The following is a 20,355-nucleotide window of genomic DNA, read 5'->3' on the forward strand; positions in this document are numbered from 1 at the left end:
CTACCTCTGTTAGGATATACATAGGCTAGAATACTAATGCAAAGGTTATTTTTTTATTATGAAGTGATACAGCAGCATGATATATATCCAAAGAGATTAAGTTTTCATAAGTACAAAAAAATATTTTTCCTATTACTGCAAGGGCTTTTGACATAATGAGTTAAACGTTTAACCAGATCCAAGTCTTCAGCTGCTCAGTTAAGCGCCAGTAAGAGTGGTAGCACAGTACATTTAGGAAGTACAAATGTCATCCATAACCATTAAAAGTGACAAATCAGAGAACAGTTTTAGGCTTTAAAATGGTGTTGGAAACACTCACGACTATCTTTTTAAAGTGCACACTTTGCCCTTGCTGAAAATTAGCTGTCAGTTTCTTTTTGAGAGGATAACTTTCAAGCAGTTCAACACAAACTGAAACTCCCCTTCCTCTGCAAAATATCCAGTTCCCTTCAAGACACAAGACATGTTACTTTACCATTTGAAATATTGCTTTGCTAAGAGAACCAGTAGGTTCACAGATGAGAGAAAATTAATTCTTAGCAGCAAAACTTGTTTATTAGGAAGCTGCTGAATATGTATCAACTGACAATTGCAAGGAGTGCAAAGTATTTCAACTAAACAAAAGGTCTGCTTCACAGCTGTATTTTACAAAGTAAACACTGCTCAAAAAAGACACCTCTCTAGAAAAACTTAATTCCAACAAAACCTCTTGACATTTTATTATTATCTGGAACTAACATTACCTAACACATTCCAATATAAGTTTTAAGACATTATAAGAAAAGCATTCAAGTCAACTGTTTGGCTAGAAATCTTCAGTGCCTTATTCCTTTTAGCAGTTTTACTTCAAGGGCAGAGAGCTGGAGTCAGGAATATTACTTTTATGACAAATTAAAAGAAACAAAGGAAAATTAACTCTACCATTTTGTTTCGGATCTGGCTAAGAAATCTGGAAGTCAGGTTGCTCTGCTGCTAGAACTGACACCACAGATTTTAATCAATTTTTCTTCTACTTGCCTGAAACTAGCAGATTTTGTTTTAAACATGCTTAAATGTTACAAGTACATGCTCTGAAGTCTCTTCCTAGATTACTGGTGCCTTCTATCAGTAGTTTTCCCTTCAAACTGACAGAATCCAAAGTCTCAGAGTCCCTTTTGCTCTTCAACCACACAGAGGATAAAAGCTTAAAAGCACTACATGTTATTGGAGCTATTTATGTGATGGAGGCTTGTAAAAAAAGATTTTAAAAGTCTAGGCATCATTGTTGGATGCCAGTTAAGAGATGGTTCTGTTCCATACAATAAAATCTTCTGATTCTTGAAGAATAAGATCACCTGAAGAAACTCATTTGGGGGGGAAAAAAAAAAAAATCAAGAAAAGGGAATCTGGGGGTGAGTATGGAGTGGTAAAAAACCCTAACAATTAAAGAAGAATTGCTCACTATACTATCTGCAGATCTGTCCTCTACCCCTCACCCCAACATTTCTACAACTCGGTAATCAACTGCGATCCTTCTTATAGGCAAAATCTTTGGCAAACATGCGATGAGGATAACAGCTGGGGAACTGACAGCCCAAACTCTAGAGGAGAGATTTTGCTGAATCACCTGAGTTAGGAGCCTGACTTGTAAGAAAAACACTGTTGTCAGGCAAGGTATATCACTTATCTTTGACATGTACATTACAAAGGCCTCTGGAATGGCTGACATCCATCCACAGCCAGAACAAACTCTGAGCCAGGTCTTCCTAGTTTTAAGGAGGTTTAATGAACTACCCAAACTGAAACCTATATCCTTCTTACATTATTCTTTGCTTTCTTGAAACCCAGTACAAAATAAATGAGGACTCAGCTGCACTGAAGGTTGATTATCTTCTGGTTTGAACATGGAGTATTGTTGAAGAAATTCAACAAAAAAAACTCTACTTCTACATACAGGAGGTCTCATATAGAGACCTTTCCCTTACAGAGGGAAAGAAACCCATATCAGTTAAAAGGTCAAATTCTCATTACTATGTTTTCTGAGAGTAGCAACTTTTGTTTTCAAGTAGATATCTCAAACACCTGCTTGATCCTAAGCATTCATTTATTTATTTTTTCAATATTTACCAGATCCTTTGCATATAGATGTCCTAAACCAATCAAATATTTAGGATGTTGATGTTGCAATACTCTTACCAAATGTGAAGCTACAAACATCCACTATAAAGACAAGGACAGGAAAGTATACAGTTATCTGCAGTCCCAAACTAAAGCCCTGCTTAGCTGGTCTAAAGTAAAAATTCCTAAGTTTAAAATGCCTTAAGGATACTACCTTTCTTTCCCCCACAATGAAATTATCTTCTCAAGAGCATGAATACCCCTAATCATTATCATGTCACAGCTGGCTATAATAAATTATGGCATTTATTCTTCCCTATGTATTTCCTTACAGTCCAAACTCAGTGACTATGGACCGGATCCCATTCAGGTTTGCTTTTGCTCTTCTCTCTTCACCATCTAATCCCAGCTTTTAGAACATTATCCAGACCCTGCACTACAATCTTTCCAAAGGAGCAGCACTTCCCAAGGGCCATCACACTTTCCACTTGTTGCACAGTGTTTCCGCTAGATCTGGAGAGCACCCCCAGTCACTAAATTGGGAACAGACTAGGGAAAAACTGCTCCAGCCAACGGGAGAAACCCACCCTCACAGAGAAAAAAAAATTCAGCCCAACTACAGCTTCTGTCCCTTTTCCAACTTACCTCCTACTCCTCTGCCCTCACCTATGCCCACTAACTCAAGCTAAACAGCAAGCTTCTCACAGGACTAATGCAAGGGAAAACCTTACTTGGAAGGAACAAAACTAGAGCCTCACTCTGGAAAAAATTCTGAAATGCTCTGACTCAATTCTTCACTGCCACAGATTGCCCAGAGATGGTGCAGAGTCTTCCTCAGTGGAGATATGCCAGAACATTCAGAACATCCGTGTGCCATGTGCTCTGAGATGACCCTCCTTGAGCAGGGCAGTGGGACAAATGATCCATTTTGTCATACTGTGGAACCTGCTGAGAACGTGTAACCAGGAAATTCTTGATGGAAAGGAAATGCTGACATGTAGCAGGATTTAAACATCTTTAAACAGGCTCAACATATATAATGGAAGCATAAGAGGCTGCTACAGCCCAAGTCCTGCTGACAGCTACAATTTACCCTGCAACACATTCAGAACGCAACAGCTGCTCCTTCACTACTGCACTGCTGACAAAGACACTTGACTGATTAGTGTTGCTCAAGTAGAAAGCATCTCCTTATTCCTATTCCCCAAGAAAATCCTCCAAACTAACTATACAACATACAATAACAATTATATGCCAAAATACTTACGACCAGAAACAACAGACACAACTATTCTTTCACCTGTAATTTTAAAATTCCTTACTTTTTTTTTCACTATACAACCAACATTCAATCCACCAGGAATCCTGATACACCAAGATACAGTATTTGAAATATATAGAGAACTGGTTATTCCTCAGGGAAATAAAGAACCAAAATATAGCACAATCTGATGGAGATAACAGAGTTTGCACTTTGTCTTAGTCATCAGAGGTTATGATTTCACATTACTTGGCCAGAATATCTGTCTCTAAGTGGGTTTCTGTTAAAATGCAGAACTGTTAGAACTAAAATGTTCCAGAACCAATTCTTCTTTATTAACAAGTAATTGTAATTATTTTTACTTCTAGCTGCTTAAATAGTTACACTAATTTTAATATTATCATACACAGTAATGATCTACATACAATGTAATATAATAGATATTATCATAGTATTGTTGTTGAAAGTCTTAAAGGTATTTATCCAGAACCATGTAAAAATATTTTCCAATAAAATGAGCAAATACTGGCGATACTGTAATTATAATGACAATTCCAGATATTAAAAATGAAACCATCTTGATTTACAGTTTAGTTGAATACCCAAATTACCACTATTGTACAAATTTAATTATGATATTCGTAGCAAATCATTACATAAATTAATTCAATGAATAATCTGTCATTGACACAACAGACCTTTTCACTGAAATAACTAGGTTTAAACAAAAACAACTCAAGTATATGACAAATAAGAAATACAGCATTACAAAACAGCTTTAACCAAAGTTCAGAAGTTGGACTATTCTTTGAAGCCACAAATATTGCTCGTTGATAACATGCCACTGTTTTTTTCAAATTGTTGAATGTTTTTTAACCCATTAATAACTTCAGTTCCTAGACCAACTGCTTAGTCTTACTCCTTTTATCAATTGAAGAACTACATGCAGCATTTTATTTTGCATCACTGGCTGCTTTCCATATTCCAGGTACTTTGCACATAAGCTTACCATATTACCAACTAAGAAGTTGGTAATATGGTAACACATATTTGAAGGTTTCCATTAGGTATTCTTTGATATTAAAGTAAAAATATTTCTTCTTCATTGAAGACATGCTAAATCAAATCCCCAGACAGACCAGGAGTGCTTACCTGTGCTCAGTTCAAACAACAAAAATGAACTACTTGGCTCAGAGAGTTAATGCAAGTAATATATTCACTGCTAAAGAAGGAAGCTGATTCTAAATTTAAAAGACAGATCTGTTGGTTCAGAGACTCCAGAGTCTAAAGAGTTTTTAGCTGCCACAATTCTGGGTATTTAAAGACATTTTGAACATGCTTGATTGTCACTACAAGTTGCTAATTTCTGTCCCACTGGAGCTGAACTGAACTAAGCATATGTGTGTGTGTCATCTTCAAGCCAAAGAATTTGATCATCACTAATTTAAACTGGAGGAGGATAAAGCAGCAAATGAGTAATGACTTAAATTAAAATGACAGTTCCTTAATCATCAATAAGAGGAAAAGAAGCTTATAGGCAAAAACATACCCAAAAAGAAATATAATTTAATATCCCACTTGAGTTATGAAATGAAGCTATTTAAGTTATTAAACAAGCAAAACTGAGGCATTTAACTCGAACAATTACATTCACCCTCCACATTACACCAACACTGTGATGTTTCCATTCCTTTGTTTCATACAAAATCTTGTGTTCACATTTAAAGAAGGTTTGAATTTTCAACAGAAACATTTCAGCAATTCATTTAGTGGTCTCCTCTCCTGCTTTAGAGTGGCTCTCATGAGTTCTGACATAAACCATAAAGCCAGTGCTGTTACCTGCGGAGGTGGAGAAAGGCTGTGTAGCACTGCTTACGGAACTCCTGGTACTGCTCACTCTGGGTGCCTCCCATGCCTTCCACCATCTCTTTGTTCAGCTTCATTGGCGGAGGAAGGGGCTTGGGGTCCCGGCCCAGAATATAACCAAAGTCAATGTGAAACAGTTTACCTGTAAAAGAAGGCAAACATTGCACACAGTAAAAGTTCTTGGTGCAAAAATTAGAAAAATAGAATCATTAAGAAGATAGCAAGCAGTTCCAAGGAAGTTTTCTGGAAGATATACTGTTATAAATTTTTATCTTCAGCTATTAACTGGGAATTATGGTTTTTAAAGAAGCAAATCTGATTTAAAATTCAAGGTTTTTTTATTTTTAAACATGTGGAGTATATTCACAAAGACTGAACTAATACTGAAACTGGTCAGTGGATATTAAATGCACAGTTTACATAATAGATACTACTAATGCTTTGCACTTTATAATTTCTTAGCAAATTTAAACATTAATACTTAAAGAGGTGTAATCCGTTTCGCATTTGGTTGCTGTGGCAAGAAAGATGGTAAATTTAACATAAAAATAATACAACAGAGAAAGTAAGACTCACAATCCTATACAAAGCCACTGAACACCAATCAATGCTGCTTCAAAAGTCTTTTGAGTTGTTCAGGTAGGGTCAAAATTATCAGTGGTTTTGAAATACACTGAAGACACATCGCTACACCTTCAAATTTGAAAATGGATTTCAAATCCACCAAGAAGTTTGTCATACCCTTTTCCAGTACTAAAATGAATTCCTTCACTTGATCACTAGGTTTCTATTCTCATTTCAACTGATTGCATTTAGAACACTTCTACAGCATTAACAAAAACTTATATATACCTCCTCTCTTCAAATGCACAAGGCAATTGCCCTTCCTATCAATATCAACAGCCTCCCATGCTGCTCACCATAATGCTAACAAATTAAATGGGGAGAATTCAGAATGTTCCCTTTAAATATTATTGAACTTATATACATGAGATGTTATAGGTGGCAAAATGAACAACTGAACTTCCCTTGGTAAACTTCAGTTTACCAGTAACTTCAAAAACTCTAAAATATTTAGATTAACTGAGGAATAAGTATATTATAAATGCACAAAAAATTATGTTACTAGTAAAAGTAAAACAATTAATAATTCTTAGGTAGCCATTTTTTAGGAATAATATAAATACTGTCCATATTAAACAGGAAAATGCCTCTTAATGTGTTCTGAAAATGTATTTTTAGTTTGGAGTGTGTAATTTAAGCCATACCACAGCTGTATTACAAAAAGATGGTGAGACTGCAGATATGCATGCAGATACAAGATAAGAGATCTTTTAAACAAGAAGGCAGAAAATTATTAGCATGATTGTTATCTAGACAAACAGCACAGAGGATAGAATCTTGCTTCAGAATTATGGAACTGAACAGCATTATAGACAGAGGAGTATTTGCTATAGGGTATTTCAACCTGCATCATGTTTATTCATTTTAAGATTTCATAAGATTAGGTTCTCAGTGCTCTTGGAAAAAAATGCAGCATTCATATTTTACAGTTAATTATGCTTCTTTGACTGTTTCGTTGAATAATAATGTAGTATCAATAGAAAAGGCTTTTTGACATCTATCATAAACATTCTTTTTCAATAAAAGAAACAAATTCCATGACAGTCCAATTTCAAAGAGACATCACAAGTATCCTCAACAAGAGGCAAAGTATTTCCTGATTGATAAATGCCATAACCATTACATTTTGCATAACTAACTGTGCTATAATAAAAAACATTCTTTCAATACATTTTTTCTGGGCTGGTAAAGGAGATTCTTTTAGCACTCATTTTTGTACACCAAATTTTGGAAGCAATCACATACAGAACCCTTTCATCATGAAGCTAGAAAAATTGTTTAGCTGAAAAGTTTTGGGGACTGTTCACTTATTCAAACTTGTCACCTTGAAGAGTCAAGAAACAACAGTTTGAATAAAACAGTAACCCTTGTAGCAGAAAATAATTTTTTTCAGTTTGCTCTGGAGATAAGGAATAAAAGATGATAATTAATAATTTACACTGGTAACAAAGACATCTAAAACATTCAAAAATATTTCAATAATTGAGTGAAAGACTTAGAAAGTGAGCTGAGGCCATCCTGTGTTAACTTTATACGTTTCCTAGATGTACTTCAGAATTCAGCAGCTTTTTAGGCTGATTTAAAATGTATGTACAAGGTCACATTTAAATAAGTATATTTAAAACCTTTCAAACCTGTCTACTAAATACAGACTTAGTTAACTTTAATTCAGCTCCTGCAAGATCAATTAAACCAGAACACCATGTTACCGAACATGGACAAAAGGCTCTCCCTGGTGCTTGCACAAAGCTGCTATGAGCAGCCTGAGGGAGCACTGAAGGTCTAGAGATTTTTAGAGGGGAACCTGACTCGTGTTACCCTCCAGACTTAACAACCGAACAAGTGAAGAACAAGCCTGCTTTGGGCAAATTAAATTTGCTACGTATATAATACTGAAAATAGGAGACAATATTTATATTATTATTTATGCTAATATAAATTTATCATGATAATAAACTCAATTATTTCAAATCTTCAATACCAAGATAAAAAGGTTGCAAGTATCTCAGCTGATCTTCCCAAGTGCCATTTGTATCAGGATATTACACTGACTATTCCACTTTCATAATATTAATGAATGCGACAATTTTCATTCAGAATAACTCCAATTGCAAAAATAAGGAGACCTCTGGAGGACATCTAGTCCAACCCCCGTGTTGAGCAGAGACACCCAGAGCCAGGTGGCTTAGTCGGGACCATGTCCAGACAGTTTCTGAGTATCCCCAGGGATGGTCTCTCCACAACTTGTATCAGTCACTTCCCTACTCATATCATGATATTTATATACAGTAATCACCTATCCTCCCAGTAATCCAGTCTTCATGTGAACTTTATGCAATACTACTTTTTCTTAAGTATGTTATGCATATTCTAAAGTATGTTATTCTTTGTGCAACAGTACTTTTTGGAAAGCATGTAATTGTAAAACATGGTTTTACAATCAATTACATGACCTTCCTTCAATATACAGTGTGAGTGTCATAACACATACACTTCCAGCTGTTAGACCATCATGTTTTACCATGATCCAACTTCTTCTGATTCATTATGTCTTAATTTAAAAGGCTCCTAATCTATAGACATGCATATAAATTACAGACAAAACTGGGCCTCTACTTAGGTTTACTCATGTTCCCAAAGGAGTGCTCAATCATAAAGCTGAGGGGTTTCTTTGTTTGTTTCAGTCATGACTTAAACTAAAACTAGGAGTTACATATGACAACATGTGAAACAAATCTCATCTTTAAAACTAGTCCACTAGAAATCACCCTGCCCTCCCCATTTATTTTACTGTAGAAAAAGGAAGACCTAAGGCATTTACTGACTGGAAGAAGATGAGAAGCTTCCAGGAGTAAATAGCATGCATATATAAAAATTTTTAATTCAAAATCTAAAAGTTGATACTATTGAGTACTTTTGAGCTTTTGGTTTTTAAATTTTTTTTCTATGAATTAGGCTACCTTTTTCCACTCAATACCTGGTTTTCTAACATATGGAATAAAGAGGAAAGGCCACAGGAGACTTAAGTATATGGCACAAAACATGGAAGTTACCCTGACTACTAGTCAGGGCATCAGGGATTTCCAAGTCCATCTGACTTTCTTTCAGCAATCTTTAATTAAGTGAAGCATGGACCTGCAGATAAACACCCATGTAACTGCTAAGAGCCCAGCGTGTCTTCAGCATTATAACTCACTTCCTTCCCTAAGCTGTCCATTCTCAAAACACATTCCATTCAGGCATGTTGTAAGAAAAAAAAACAGGTCTGATATTTATAACTAGATTACAAATGCTGTTCAAGGTACCTAGAAGAAAAAGTGTTTTAACAGATCAAAAGCTAAAAGGTTATGTTCTTTTTAATAATAAGCATCACAGAAAGTGGAATTCCAGAGAGAAGTCTAAAGAACAAAAGTATACATTAGTTTTTGATTTTTATTTTTAAATAAGGATATCCTTCTATCAGGACCAGTAACATTTAAAAACATCATTAAAAACTGTATTGTACATACTACAGTATTTTGCAACATTAATAAATATATTTAACAATGTACTTGTCTACGTACTGATACAGAGAGAATCTTGCAGGTTTTCAATTCTTCCATCTCAGACCTGCTTTGGGATATGGTTTTTTTGACTGAAAAACTCAGGAAGTACAAACACATGGTGTAATTTCATATATGAATCTGTTCAGGTCCTTGCTGTCTTTCCCAATAACCCTTTTTAACCAAGACTGAAGAACAAATGTGGTGTCAATTGGTGACCACAATTCTACCTCTAAGGATTAAATGAGAAGACAGTCCAGTTCTTTCATCTATTTACTCATGATGCCAAAAGCAAATGTGGTTTTCGAGTTCTGAGCACCCAGTCTCTGACCTGCTCTTAGATATTAACAACATAATTTTATCCACATAGCAATTTTTCCTCTGTATACAGAGCAATGTCAAGTGTATATACTTTGGGAACTCACACTGGGAACTTGCATATTCATGCAGCTCACCAGAAGTTACTGAGAGATAAGCTGGTCATCACTAGGGTGAGAGTAAGTTGGTCAGAAGCACATATAAGCAGTGCTATCAAGAAAGCCATTTGAAAGTCTAAGAAATCCTACAAGATCTACACACAGCCTAGACCTTTGTGAAACCTCTGTATGTCTATAAAGCAAGTTGGAGCTACTAAGATACTTCTAATGGGACAGGAGACTTCACTTGTCTATGAAAGCTGAAACACTTTCTAACTCTCCTTATGACTGTACTGACTGTCTTGCAAATATTAGTACCTAGATCCTGACTCTACAATCAAATCAGAGAGAGTGTAAGAACTGCAGAACATAATGTTCTCAGGAGAAGGCATGGCATAACTACAATATAATAGCCTAGTGCATATTCCATGGAAGTTAACTGAATATGCTACACCTTGTATATCACAATCCAGCTTCACAACCACCCAGATCCTCCTTCCAAGGCAACAAAAAAAATTTTAGCTGTTAAATCAGATGCCAGCTTCAATAAATAAATCAGTCTGTAATCCTAAAAGGAAGCACTGATGCTGCCTAAACCTGGGCATACAGCTGAACAACAGTGTCTTCTTATCTACAAATCACAGTAGTATCTGCTACAGATTTAGAAACAAGATGATAAAATGCAGACTAATTGAAAATGCATTTTGTCTCCATGAGAAGAAAAAAGTTCAAAGTTTTCAGAGAAAATAAATATCCAAGGATATAATGGAATACTGAGTATACAATCTGACCTTTGGGTTACCAGCCAGGACACATTTATGAAACTGATGCAAGTCTTTTTGTAATTTTTAACATTACTGATAGATAAGGATGTTTTGACTGAAGGTTCCCCACATCTCCTTCCAAACACACTTCTACAGTTGTCCTTGAAATATAATGATACAGCACTTAAAAACCTGAAAATCCAGATCACTTTTTCAAGATCACTACTACAAAAAAGCCACTCAATTTCTAGAACTATAGGCATAAAAGAGTAATGAAAAACAACAGAAATTATGTCATTAGATAACTGACATCTCATGCAAAAAACTACATTTCTAATGTATAGAAAACAGTATGTTTTTATGAACTTCTGTATATAGTGCTTAATATTTAAATTATCCTGTATCTATTATAAGCATGAACTTCTGTATGCTACAAGATGATGCACCAATTCTATTGGAAGGAGTCTAATAGATGTGGCTACATTCACCAAACTGAAAAGCTGAGCCAAAAAAAAGGTAATGACATCTAAGAAATATGTGAACCCACAGCTGGTACCCATCATTCTTTACTTACTGGAAAACTTCAATTCATTAAATGAATATCATTAAGAAAGGATGCATATAGACTCATATGATTTTGAAGGTGGTACTTGGAGCATGCATTCTTCAAGAGAAGAATGAAATTACTTCTTCCAACTTAACAGTAAGGGATTCTCAGCAGCAAGAAACAAGCCTTGGTAGCAAATCTTTATTGTACTTGTAACATGTGGAACATAAGGATTTCTCTTCATAGCTCAAAAAAGCTCTCAGTTGGTGGCAGACTGGGTTTTCAGACTTGGAATATATGATGGATATGCACTGCCCTCTGCTGTACTCCCCAAATTATTCCAGTAAAGCCACTGTGTTGTACTTCTTAACATAGAGAGGTAAGATGCACTTTATCCCAAATCAAAACACTGAACTATTACTACTCTCAGCATGCAAGCAAAGCCTGCTATGAAAGATTTATACCCACCACCACAGATAAATGAGAGATCTCTCAAGACAGATCTTTAAATGATTGTTTATATTATTTTTAAACAGATAAGGTAAAATACACTTACTTTAGCTGTTCCCCCATGAGCTTAGAGCAAGACCTTTTATCCTAATCACCAATTTTTAATTTTTTATGTCTTTCAGACATACTATCATGGTTAAAAGCAGTATATGCTTCAGCCTTACCTGTAACTAGCAAGCCTTCCATGTGGATTGTTTATTTTTCAAAGTAACATTTTTTATTTAAGCGTTTCTCATTCAATAGACGTTTCACTTCATAATAAACACTTAACCACAACTCTTAATTCTCCACCACTATGTAATGAAGGTATTCAAGCAATAAGAGCTCCTAGGGAAGCTAGGAGTAAGCAAGCAAGTAAAAATAAACTAAACAAAAATTCAAAAAGACGTTCCTCTGTAAGAAATGTTATTTGACAAAATTTTGTGAAGCACATGCAGCTACACATGAACTCATTTTCAATGAAAACTGCTGAAATTCTCTCTATTCTACAGCAGTTATTATAATAGTTGAAGTAGTTTTATTTTCAAATTCTTCATTTCCTCTAGTTAAGAAATCATCTTCTTATTACACACTGGAGCAAATATTACCTTAAATGAGACAATATAATTTACATTTAAAATATAATCTAGTCTGCAAAAAAACAGTGGGTTATATTCACAAGGAAAATGCAACGAAAAAATACCAACACATTAGAAATTAAACAACTGTTGCAATAAAATTATACTGCAAAAAGAATTACCTGTTTTTGTTAGCAACAGATTATCCAGATGTCTATCTCCAACTCCAAGGATGTAAGTAATCACACAATAACCAGCTGTAAAAAGAAAATTGTAAACATCAGTATGAGTACCTTTCCTGGAGAGAAAGAAGTTCCACACAATTAACAGCATATTACATTATCTTAGGTCTCGTTCACTAACAATAAATATACCACAGAGACTTGGGGCAGGAGTGGTGCTGGTGAAGAATGATCAAGCTTGTCAGCACTATCAAGAATATTTGAAGTACTACAAATCTGGAACGTTTTCAGTACTGTCAGGATTTTAATTTCTTATGATACAATTACATGCCTAACCCTTAAAGACCAAATTAGTTCAATATTGGAATAAAGGTACTTCAAAAGAAGCTGAAATATTTTGAACTAAGTGAATGTACATGTTTTGAACTGAAGCTATTTTAAGGCCACTGCAAACAAGTATTAGGCATGGTTATGAGCCTGGATAGCCATGTCAGCAGCATTCACAAGATCAGCAGTGATAAAAAGCACATTGTTTCAATTGCTATTTTCACCCACTAACCACACAGTTTGAAGCAGTTCTAAAGACTGCACCATCAGAAAGAAAAGGACAAAGGGGAAGATACTGTGGAGTCACACCTGAATGCTCTTTTTTTCCCCTTTTGTTAGAATGGAGTTTTTTTAATTTTATGGAGAGCACACGTAGTATTTTAACACGGTCATCAGTTTATTGAACATGAAATACACTGCCACTTTCTCTTTTCATATAAATGTAACCACAGACCCCAAAAGGCCTAATGTTTTCAAACCCAATTAGAATCTGATACAGATGCTTTATCATTATATAAATGTTTTATGTGTCCCTCCATTATGAAGACCCCAACTCACAATACAGACAGGGCAGAGATAAGATTACTGCTGGAAAGCAAAGAGTATTTAACTCATAATCTCCTTGAAGAACCACCAAAAGTGGTCTTGTGTGTGACATGACAAGCTTAAAATTATTATTTTCACTGCATTTCTGACAGCAAGTACATGCACAGTGCCCTGTTTGCAGCCACATAAACTGAAATAACTTAATATCTCATCCACCATACCCTTCAGACTTCCCCTAAGACGTTACCAGCTGTTAGACTGTAACTCACCACAGCTCTTAACATACGTGTCCATCACCTCTGCACTGATTCCATGAGGGCCCGTCTCACTAGGGGCATGCTTTCTGAAGAAGTTCTGGAGAAAATGCCATGAAGTTATTTAGTTATTCCACGTAATATGAAACTGGGTCTTTAGGAGAAAAAATATTTAAAGCAAGACCACACATGGCCGTTATTACAATGTGTTAAACTAACAATGACCCCCAGAACACCTCATAAGATCTAGTTTAATATACCTTTATTTATATCCTGTGTCAATCATTGTATTCTTATACTCGACACAGAAACTGAAAAGCAGTTTCCTTTATTAAATGTTTCAGAAAATTAACAATGAACTCAAAAGTTACTAATCAGTATCTATGAGTGACAGTACTTCCAAGGCAAACTATTTAGGTCACATCAACCAAAACTAAACCTGGATTAACAGTCCTGCTTTATAACTACATTTGGGGAGCATGCTCTCACAGGGTTTACTATCCTGATTATCCTTATGTCTCCCTATTCATCAATAAAACCAACTGCTGCCATTGAGTTTAAAAAGCAAATAAGCCTAAGTCATCAAATGGAAAATCTGAATTTCCTGTGAAATGTGGACAAGGCCAAACAATCCTCTTAACCTTCTTGAGTAAGAGAAAACTTGGTTATATCCAAGCCTAAGCAAAGTTTCTTCCAGTAAGCACAATCTAAGGAAGCACTGTAGTAGTGTAGTAGTCCCCTGGACAGCATGTACATTACTAAAATCATAATGAAAACTAAGACACTTACATAAATGAACTTCTAAAATTTAACTGCAATTTTAGGGTTGTTGACAGAAGGTAAGTAACACTGAAACACCAAAACACCTTTTCTCTCCTGGAGATCTGCATTTCACCAGGCAACACTGGTGTACTGGCTTTAAATCTTTTCAGTAGTTTTATACAGTGCTCATCTTTACCAGAACTGCTGTGAAATCCAAAATGAGTATTTCCAAAAAGACTAAACCAAACTTCCACAATATCTAAAAGTATTCAATTACTTTTCATTTCCTTGGCCTACAATGCCCAACTATTTTATCTTGTTTCAGAAAAGGAAATCTCACTCTTTTGCTGCACTGTCTACTTAGATTAAAAATTCTTCACAGGAATAATTGCTCCTTATGTCTGCATAGCAACTGAAACAACAGGACACCTATTTCCAGTCACATGATGTTGTAAGGAATTGAAAAATAACAGTTCGCCAGCATTTCTAAACACATTATTTTATAAAAACATGTAATGGAATGAATCATGAATAGCACACTTCCAAATTACAAAGGATTGTCAAGAAAATACTTTATAAGCACTGTAAAATTATTGACTGTGCAGACATGCCTTATTACAACCTATATGGAATGGAAAGCTAGAAAAACTCCAACTTATGTAACTTGATGCTGGTCACTGATTAGTGATAAGCATTTTTTATATGTGATAAATATTTGGTAAGCTTATTTGTTAAGCAAATTATAAACAATTTAGATCTTCATATTTTTAACATAGGTAGTTTACAGGAGCTGAAAGCTAGTTTGCTTTGGCTCAGTTACTGAACTGTAAAAAAATGCAAACTTCAGTATCATCTACACAAAAGAAAAAAAGCACCGTGACAAATCAAATCCAAATAAATATGTTCTATTGTCATTAAAAAATCTATTAGCTGCTCACCTCATTTAGCAATTTGGTATGTTTTTATCCAGTTATATTTATCTCAGCTAGCTGAGCTCTGCTATCTCACTTGTGTACTGGGCTTGAAACCAGTATGAAGTTGTGTGCTACTATTCAGTTGTGTGCCCCCACTCAAATCCATGAGAATTAAGAAAATCTGCTAACAAAACCAAGTTACAGTACCTATACATCCACAATTGAGAGGAAACAGGCTTCAGAAATTATATGAACAAATTATTTAGTTCATATAGTTTAGTTCATAATAGTTTCTTTGTTTCATTGAACAAATAAAAGAACTAATCATATTTTGACAAGGTCAAATGAATGAAACAATAACACTCTGAAACAAAGCATGCAGCAAAAAGTGTCTGGTATCTGCCATTTGTCATTACAGCAAAGCTGGGATTTCAATATCATAACTAAATCCATTGTAATTTATTTAAATAGTGTTACTTTCAGAACATGAGATACTCAAGTGGTCATTTATACATACCTTTTTAAACAAACCCCAAATGTTTCCAGCTGTAATTTGTCTTCTAACAGATCAAAAAATCATCTGAGAGACTAAGAATTTTGCACAAGATCTAAGCCTTCAGTTTACAGTGTTTGATCAGAAGACAATTTACAGCTCCCCCATCACATACCTGTATAGTTTCCTCAGTAGCAAGAACTTCAGCAACTGGTACTGATGGAATAAATTGCATGAAGCCTATGACAGAAAACAGCCAGAAGAGAAAATCTCCAAGGCACAGAACTTTCAAACTACTCTGTAATACATGTTTATGAATGGCAAAACTAATACACAGTCATTCAACTGCTTCTCATAGGAAAAAAACCCCACTTTTTTTGGTCCCATTTTCCAATATCCTGCCTTCAATACTTTTAAAACTACTTCTCATTAACACCAAATTACCTTGCAAAAGGCGTTTTTTCACAAGGCTTCAAGATGAGAGAAAGTAAGTTGATGGCTTTCTAAATATTTATCTAGAATATATCTAAAAGTAGTCAAGTTTGATTTTTTGTTTTTCTCCTCCATTTTATGCAAGGATCTCTAAATAGAAGTGTTAGGTTATTTATTCACGATCACACTGCAAGCCAGCAGCAAAGACTGGTAACTGCTGATTGTCATTTACTCGTAAATCCTGACCAGGCTCCTTTTATGAAGACATGTGAGTCACCTATGGACCCCTGTGGTGACTCAGATTGTTTACTTCCATGGCTTAAACTCTAACAAGACTTTCTTACACACTAAGAACACAGGGAGAAGATTCTTCTCTGTACTGTATTTTTAGTAAATAAATGTATTCATACCATGTTTCGTACTAGTTGCGAGCACTTTATAAGGTGTCAACTTCAAATCCAGATTCTCTTTTCTTAACAGCTGGAAAAAATAATATTAAAAAAGGAAAGATGAATGCAACAGAAAGGCAGATTCTATTACTAAAAGGCTGTGTATTGGACATTGATCTCCACTGTTCTTCACTGAAACTGATAATGAGTGAGAGCCTGTTTGGCAATTCTGTGGTTTTTTTTCAATCTACACAAGGTAATTGCACATCTATACAGAAAAGAAAAAAAAGGCCACCTAGAGATCTGAGAACTCTGGAATTATCAGCAATATAAGCTGCATTAAAAGTGTTTAACAGTCTTGCTTTTGACAAGGAAAATCAAGAAAAGAGAAAGACAAGGATATTGATTAATAATTTTCACCTTATCCATGAGTGAAATAATCTGAAGAATAAGTTGATCTTGACGTAAATCATCGCCATGCTTAAAAATTACAGGATATTTGCCTCCATCTTCTGTCTTGAAGAATAACTGAGCAGGCATTAAGGCACTCTGTAAAAGGAAATGTACTACTAAGCTGGTTTACAGCAGTGCTCATATTAACACATTGCTACAATGGAGCTTAGAAATAAAATCTTTGCATTGTATTTGCATTGCCTCAATAGTTTAGAGTGTACCACCTCCAATTACCAAAATTGTAATGTATCTTAAAGAGAAAAATACCTTAATGTTTTCCTTCTTTTTTTATCAAGGATACATTCTCCCTCCCTGCACCCCACAGCAGCAGAAGAGGAAAGGGCAGAAGTATTCCATTTTGCATGTTACTCCAGTCAACAAGGAAGCACTATGCAAAAGCTCACATCAAAAGAAATTTTAAGTGATCAGATCAAAAAGTGACACAATTACAGGATAAGCAAGAAAGAACTCCTAGGGGCATGTAATCTTAAACAATTAATTGCTTCCTTAATCTCTTTAAAAAAAGCAAAAGTTCCTTTTTACATTATTGTTTGAGCAAGTCCATTTAATTGTTTGCAATTTTTCCACATAAAATGGGTCAAAGGGGATCAATTATCTACATGAACATTACAATCTATTGCAACTGACCAAGTCACTTCTCTCCACAGCAAACCAAACAAAATAATCGAGGTACAGAGTTTAATCTTGAGCAGTTAGATTACATTTTTAAATTAATACCACAAAATTATGAAGGTCTAGAAGTAAAAGCAAAATTATTCTTTACATAGTCCTAGAAAAGCTAATGTGATGTCCAAGGGCACCTAAAATTAGTAATGCTTTCCTTTTTAATTCCATCTGGATTTTTATCCCACAGCCCAGAATGGAAAAATGGAAAAATGTAAGCTATCAGACTTAGGAGAAGGAAAAAAAAATCTTTGATTTTAAATCAAGTTGCATCTCACATTTTTGGCCCTACATTTTTTGCACAGCTACAGAAGACCAATATGTAAAAGACTGCATTGAGTTTGTCCTAAAGAACTTCAGCAGTTATTACTGAGAGGAAACAGTTGCTGTTCCAGCAATCTGTTTCTCCACATTTTTTCCCTAACTCTTAAATCATACGCACACAAAATGATTATTTGAGTTTGCAAAAGTTTGCTTTCGTAACAAAATCTTTTCAATGTTGTCTCCAACCAAAGGTGCAAGAACATGCCACTGGAGAAGCCTATGATTCAAAAGAACTAACTAGATACAGAAAGAAGCAAGCTAAAACTTGTAGAAAGCCATGCACAAAGTATCTCTGAATTTAAGCAAACTCAAATTACAACAAAATCAAGGAGTCTGATGAAACTACTGTGCATAATAAGTCTAGGACCTATTAGAGATGACAGATTTAACTGTCATAGCAACCTACAAGAATTCTTTAACTGGCAAACAAAGGGTTCCAGGACATAGGCCCAACTTCTACAGCAAATTTTGGTCATCCTGAAATTAGATTGCAGTTAGCTATAGGAATTGAATGCCAATTTATAAAATGTTCCGACACCACTGAGCACAGGTAATAAATTGCACGGCAAGAATTAACTTATATTTCAAGAAGTAAAATAAACAAAATAACCCCAGCCCTTTCAATGGTACATGGGCTATTTTTTTGGTCACAAGCAGCAGCTATAGTTTGGCTTAAAGAATTACCAAACATAGGGCTATAATATTTACCTGTCAGCTAACTGCAACTACATGATATGGAACAGCACAGTGTTTTCCACTCTCTGTGAACTTAAGCTTTATTAAGCAATGGACTAGACCTACAGATCTTAATGAGACACAGCACACCTGCTTTCATTTACATGATTTTAATCTTAAAATGCTACTCCTGTTGAACACACGAGCAAAATTCTGGGAAATTCTAAACTTCATCATCTGTATCACTCTTATAAAAGCTGCTTCAAAATTAAAAAGTTTAAATTAAAAAACAACAGAAAATAAGGAGTTGTTTAACCACTTAAAGAGCATGCTACAATTGCATTTTGCCTGGACTAGGGCTGTCCCTTTAAATCTTTCAACTGTTGTTTCTAAGCTTAGGATTCACAAGACTTGTTTGTATTTCAACTATTCAGAAGCTCTCATTTACCTTGAAGAGTGTGGCTTTTTCAGGGATTATTCCTTTAATTTTCACCTGAGGTTCCAGAGGAAGTGGAATAAGTTCCATATCTGCTAAATTCATCTTTTCATTATCAGCTAACAATGCCTGAAGCCTCTCATTCTAAAAGAATGAAAATTTGTTTAAGAAAAAAACCCACAAAACATAAAACACACACTAGGTATACATGAAGTCCATAAACAAAGGATGCATTACTAACAAATATTCAATTTATTCAATTTATCCATACAAAGAATCAAGGTTTCACTCATACAATCCAGCAAAATAAAAACTCACTATTTGCAGTAATTTGAATAACAAAGGAGATACTCCATCTAGTACTAGTATAGTCAAGCAATTTTCTAAGTTCTATATAATATATAATATAAATATAGTATATCTATATATAATATAGACATATATATATATCTATATAATAGCCTTAAAAAAACTTGTTTCTAAGTTGCCCACACAAAGCACAGGATGATTTGTTTTTCATACCTAAATTAAATGTTAGTTATGTTTCAGAAATTGATTCAAATCCAACTCAGAAATTTTATATACCTCAATTCCATCAAGAAATTTCCTACCACCAAGGAACCAAATGGCCAATAGGTTGCACTGATCTGATTTACAGACTTGCTTGACATTCCTACATCTGTAGTTATCAGAAATACAAAACTTATCAATTTTTGAGTACTTTACACTGTATGTCCTACACAGTAAAGGTTCAGTATGTTAAAGTTCCTAGCCTTTTCCCTTGCTGAATATAACAGACACACACCAAGGAGGCCCACAACTGTTACAAATAGCTCCAGTGCTTAATTGCTGCTAGCTAGATTGCAATCTAAACGTAAAAGCCATGTATTTCTTAGTTTTACAGAATTTTCTTAAAAGAATATAAAACTGAATACTACCAATGCACAAGCAGGAAAGAGAATCTTACAAATTGCAAAATTCTCTCCTTTTAGTCTTTGTTACTGATACACAGAACAAGTTGCCTCACTTTTTGTTAATAATTGTTTTATTTTTCTGCGTAAATATACCCCATACATTTAAAGAAACCATCACACTGAAAAAATCGTGTTTAAAAATACTGATGTGTGTCAAAGGAAAAGCTTATACTGAAACAGAAATCCCTCTACCATTTCCACTTTCTTTCCTAGACCTGCCTGCCAGGTGCACTTAAAACTTTAGGTAAGAAGGACAAAGCTTCTTGAAATATGGAATAGAAAGTCTTTTCCTCAAGACCTGACCGAAAACAGAGTTCTGATAAACA

At 34.8% G+C, this 20,355-nt stretch overlaps 1 protein-coding gene across 4 annotated transcripts in view; it reads right to left on the minus strand.

The window, feature by feature from the left end:
- The window catches only part of PIK3C3 (phosphatidylinositol 3-kinase catalytic subunit type 3), a 64,722-nt gene that overhangs the window by 17,788 nt on the left and 26,579 nt on the right, over positions 1 to 20,355 (minus strand). For all 4 annotated transcript variants that reach the window (XM_021538922.4, XM_077790059.2, XM_085567451.1 and 1 more), the window contains 7 exons: positions 19,068 to 19,199; positions 16,904 to 17,032; positions 16,505 to 16,574; positions 15,838 to 15,902; positions 13,509 to 13,593; positions 12,367 to 12,441; positions 5,198 to 5,366 (listed from right to left, as the gene is read on the minus strand). In XM_021538922.4, coding sequence (XP_021394597.2) covers positions 5,198 to 5,366; positions 12,367 to 12,441; positions 13,509 to 13,593; positions 15,838 to 15,902; positions 16,505 to 16,574; positions 16,904 to 17,032; positions 19,068 to 19,199 — 725 coding nt within the window. The remainder of the gene's footprint in view (positions 1 to 5,197; positions 5,367 to 12,366; positions 12,442 to 13,508; positions 13,594 to 15,837; positions 15,903 to 16,504; positions 16,575 to 16,903; positions 17,033 to 19,067; positions 19,200 to 20,355) is intronic.

Source organism: Lonchura striata, chromosome Z (assembly GCF_050655825.1).
Source record: "Lonchura striata isolate lonStrDom1 chromosome Z, ASM5065582v1, whole genome shotgun sequence".
In the NCBI taxonomy this organism is placed as follows: Eukaryota; Metazoa; Chordata; class Aves; order Passeriformes; family Estrildidae; genus Lonchura; species Lonchura striata.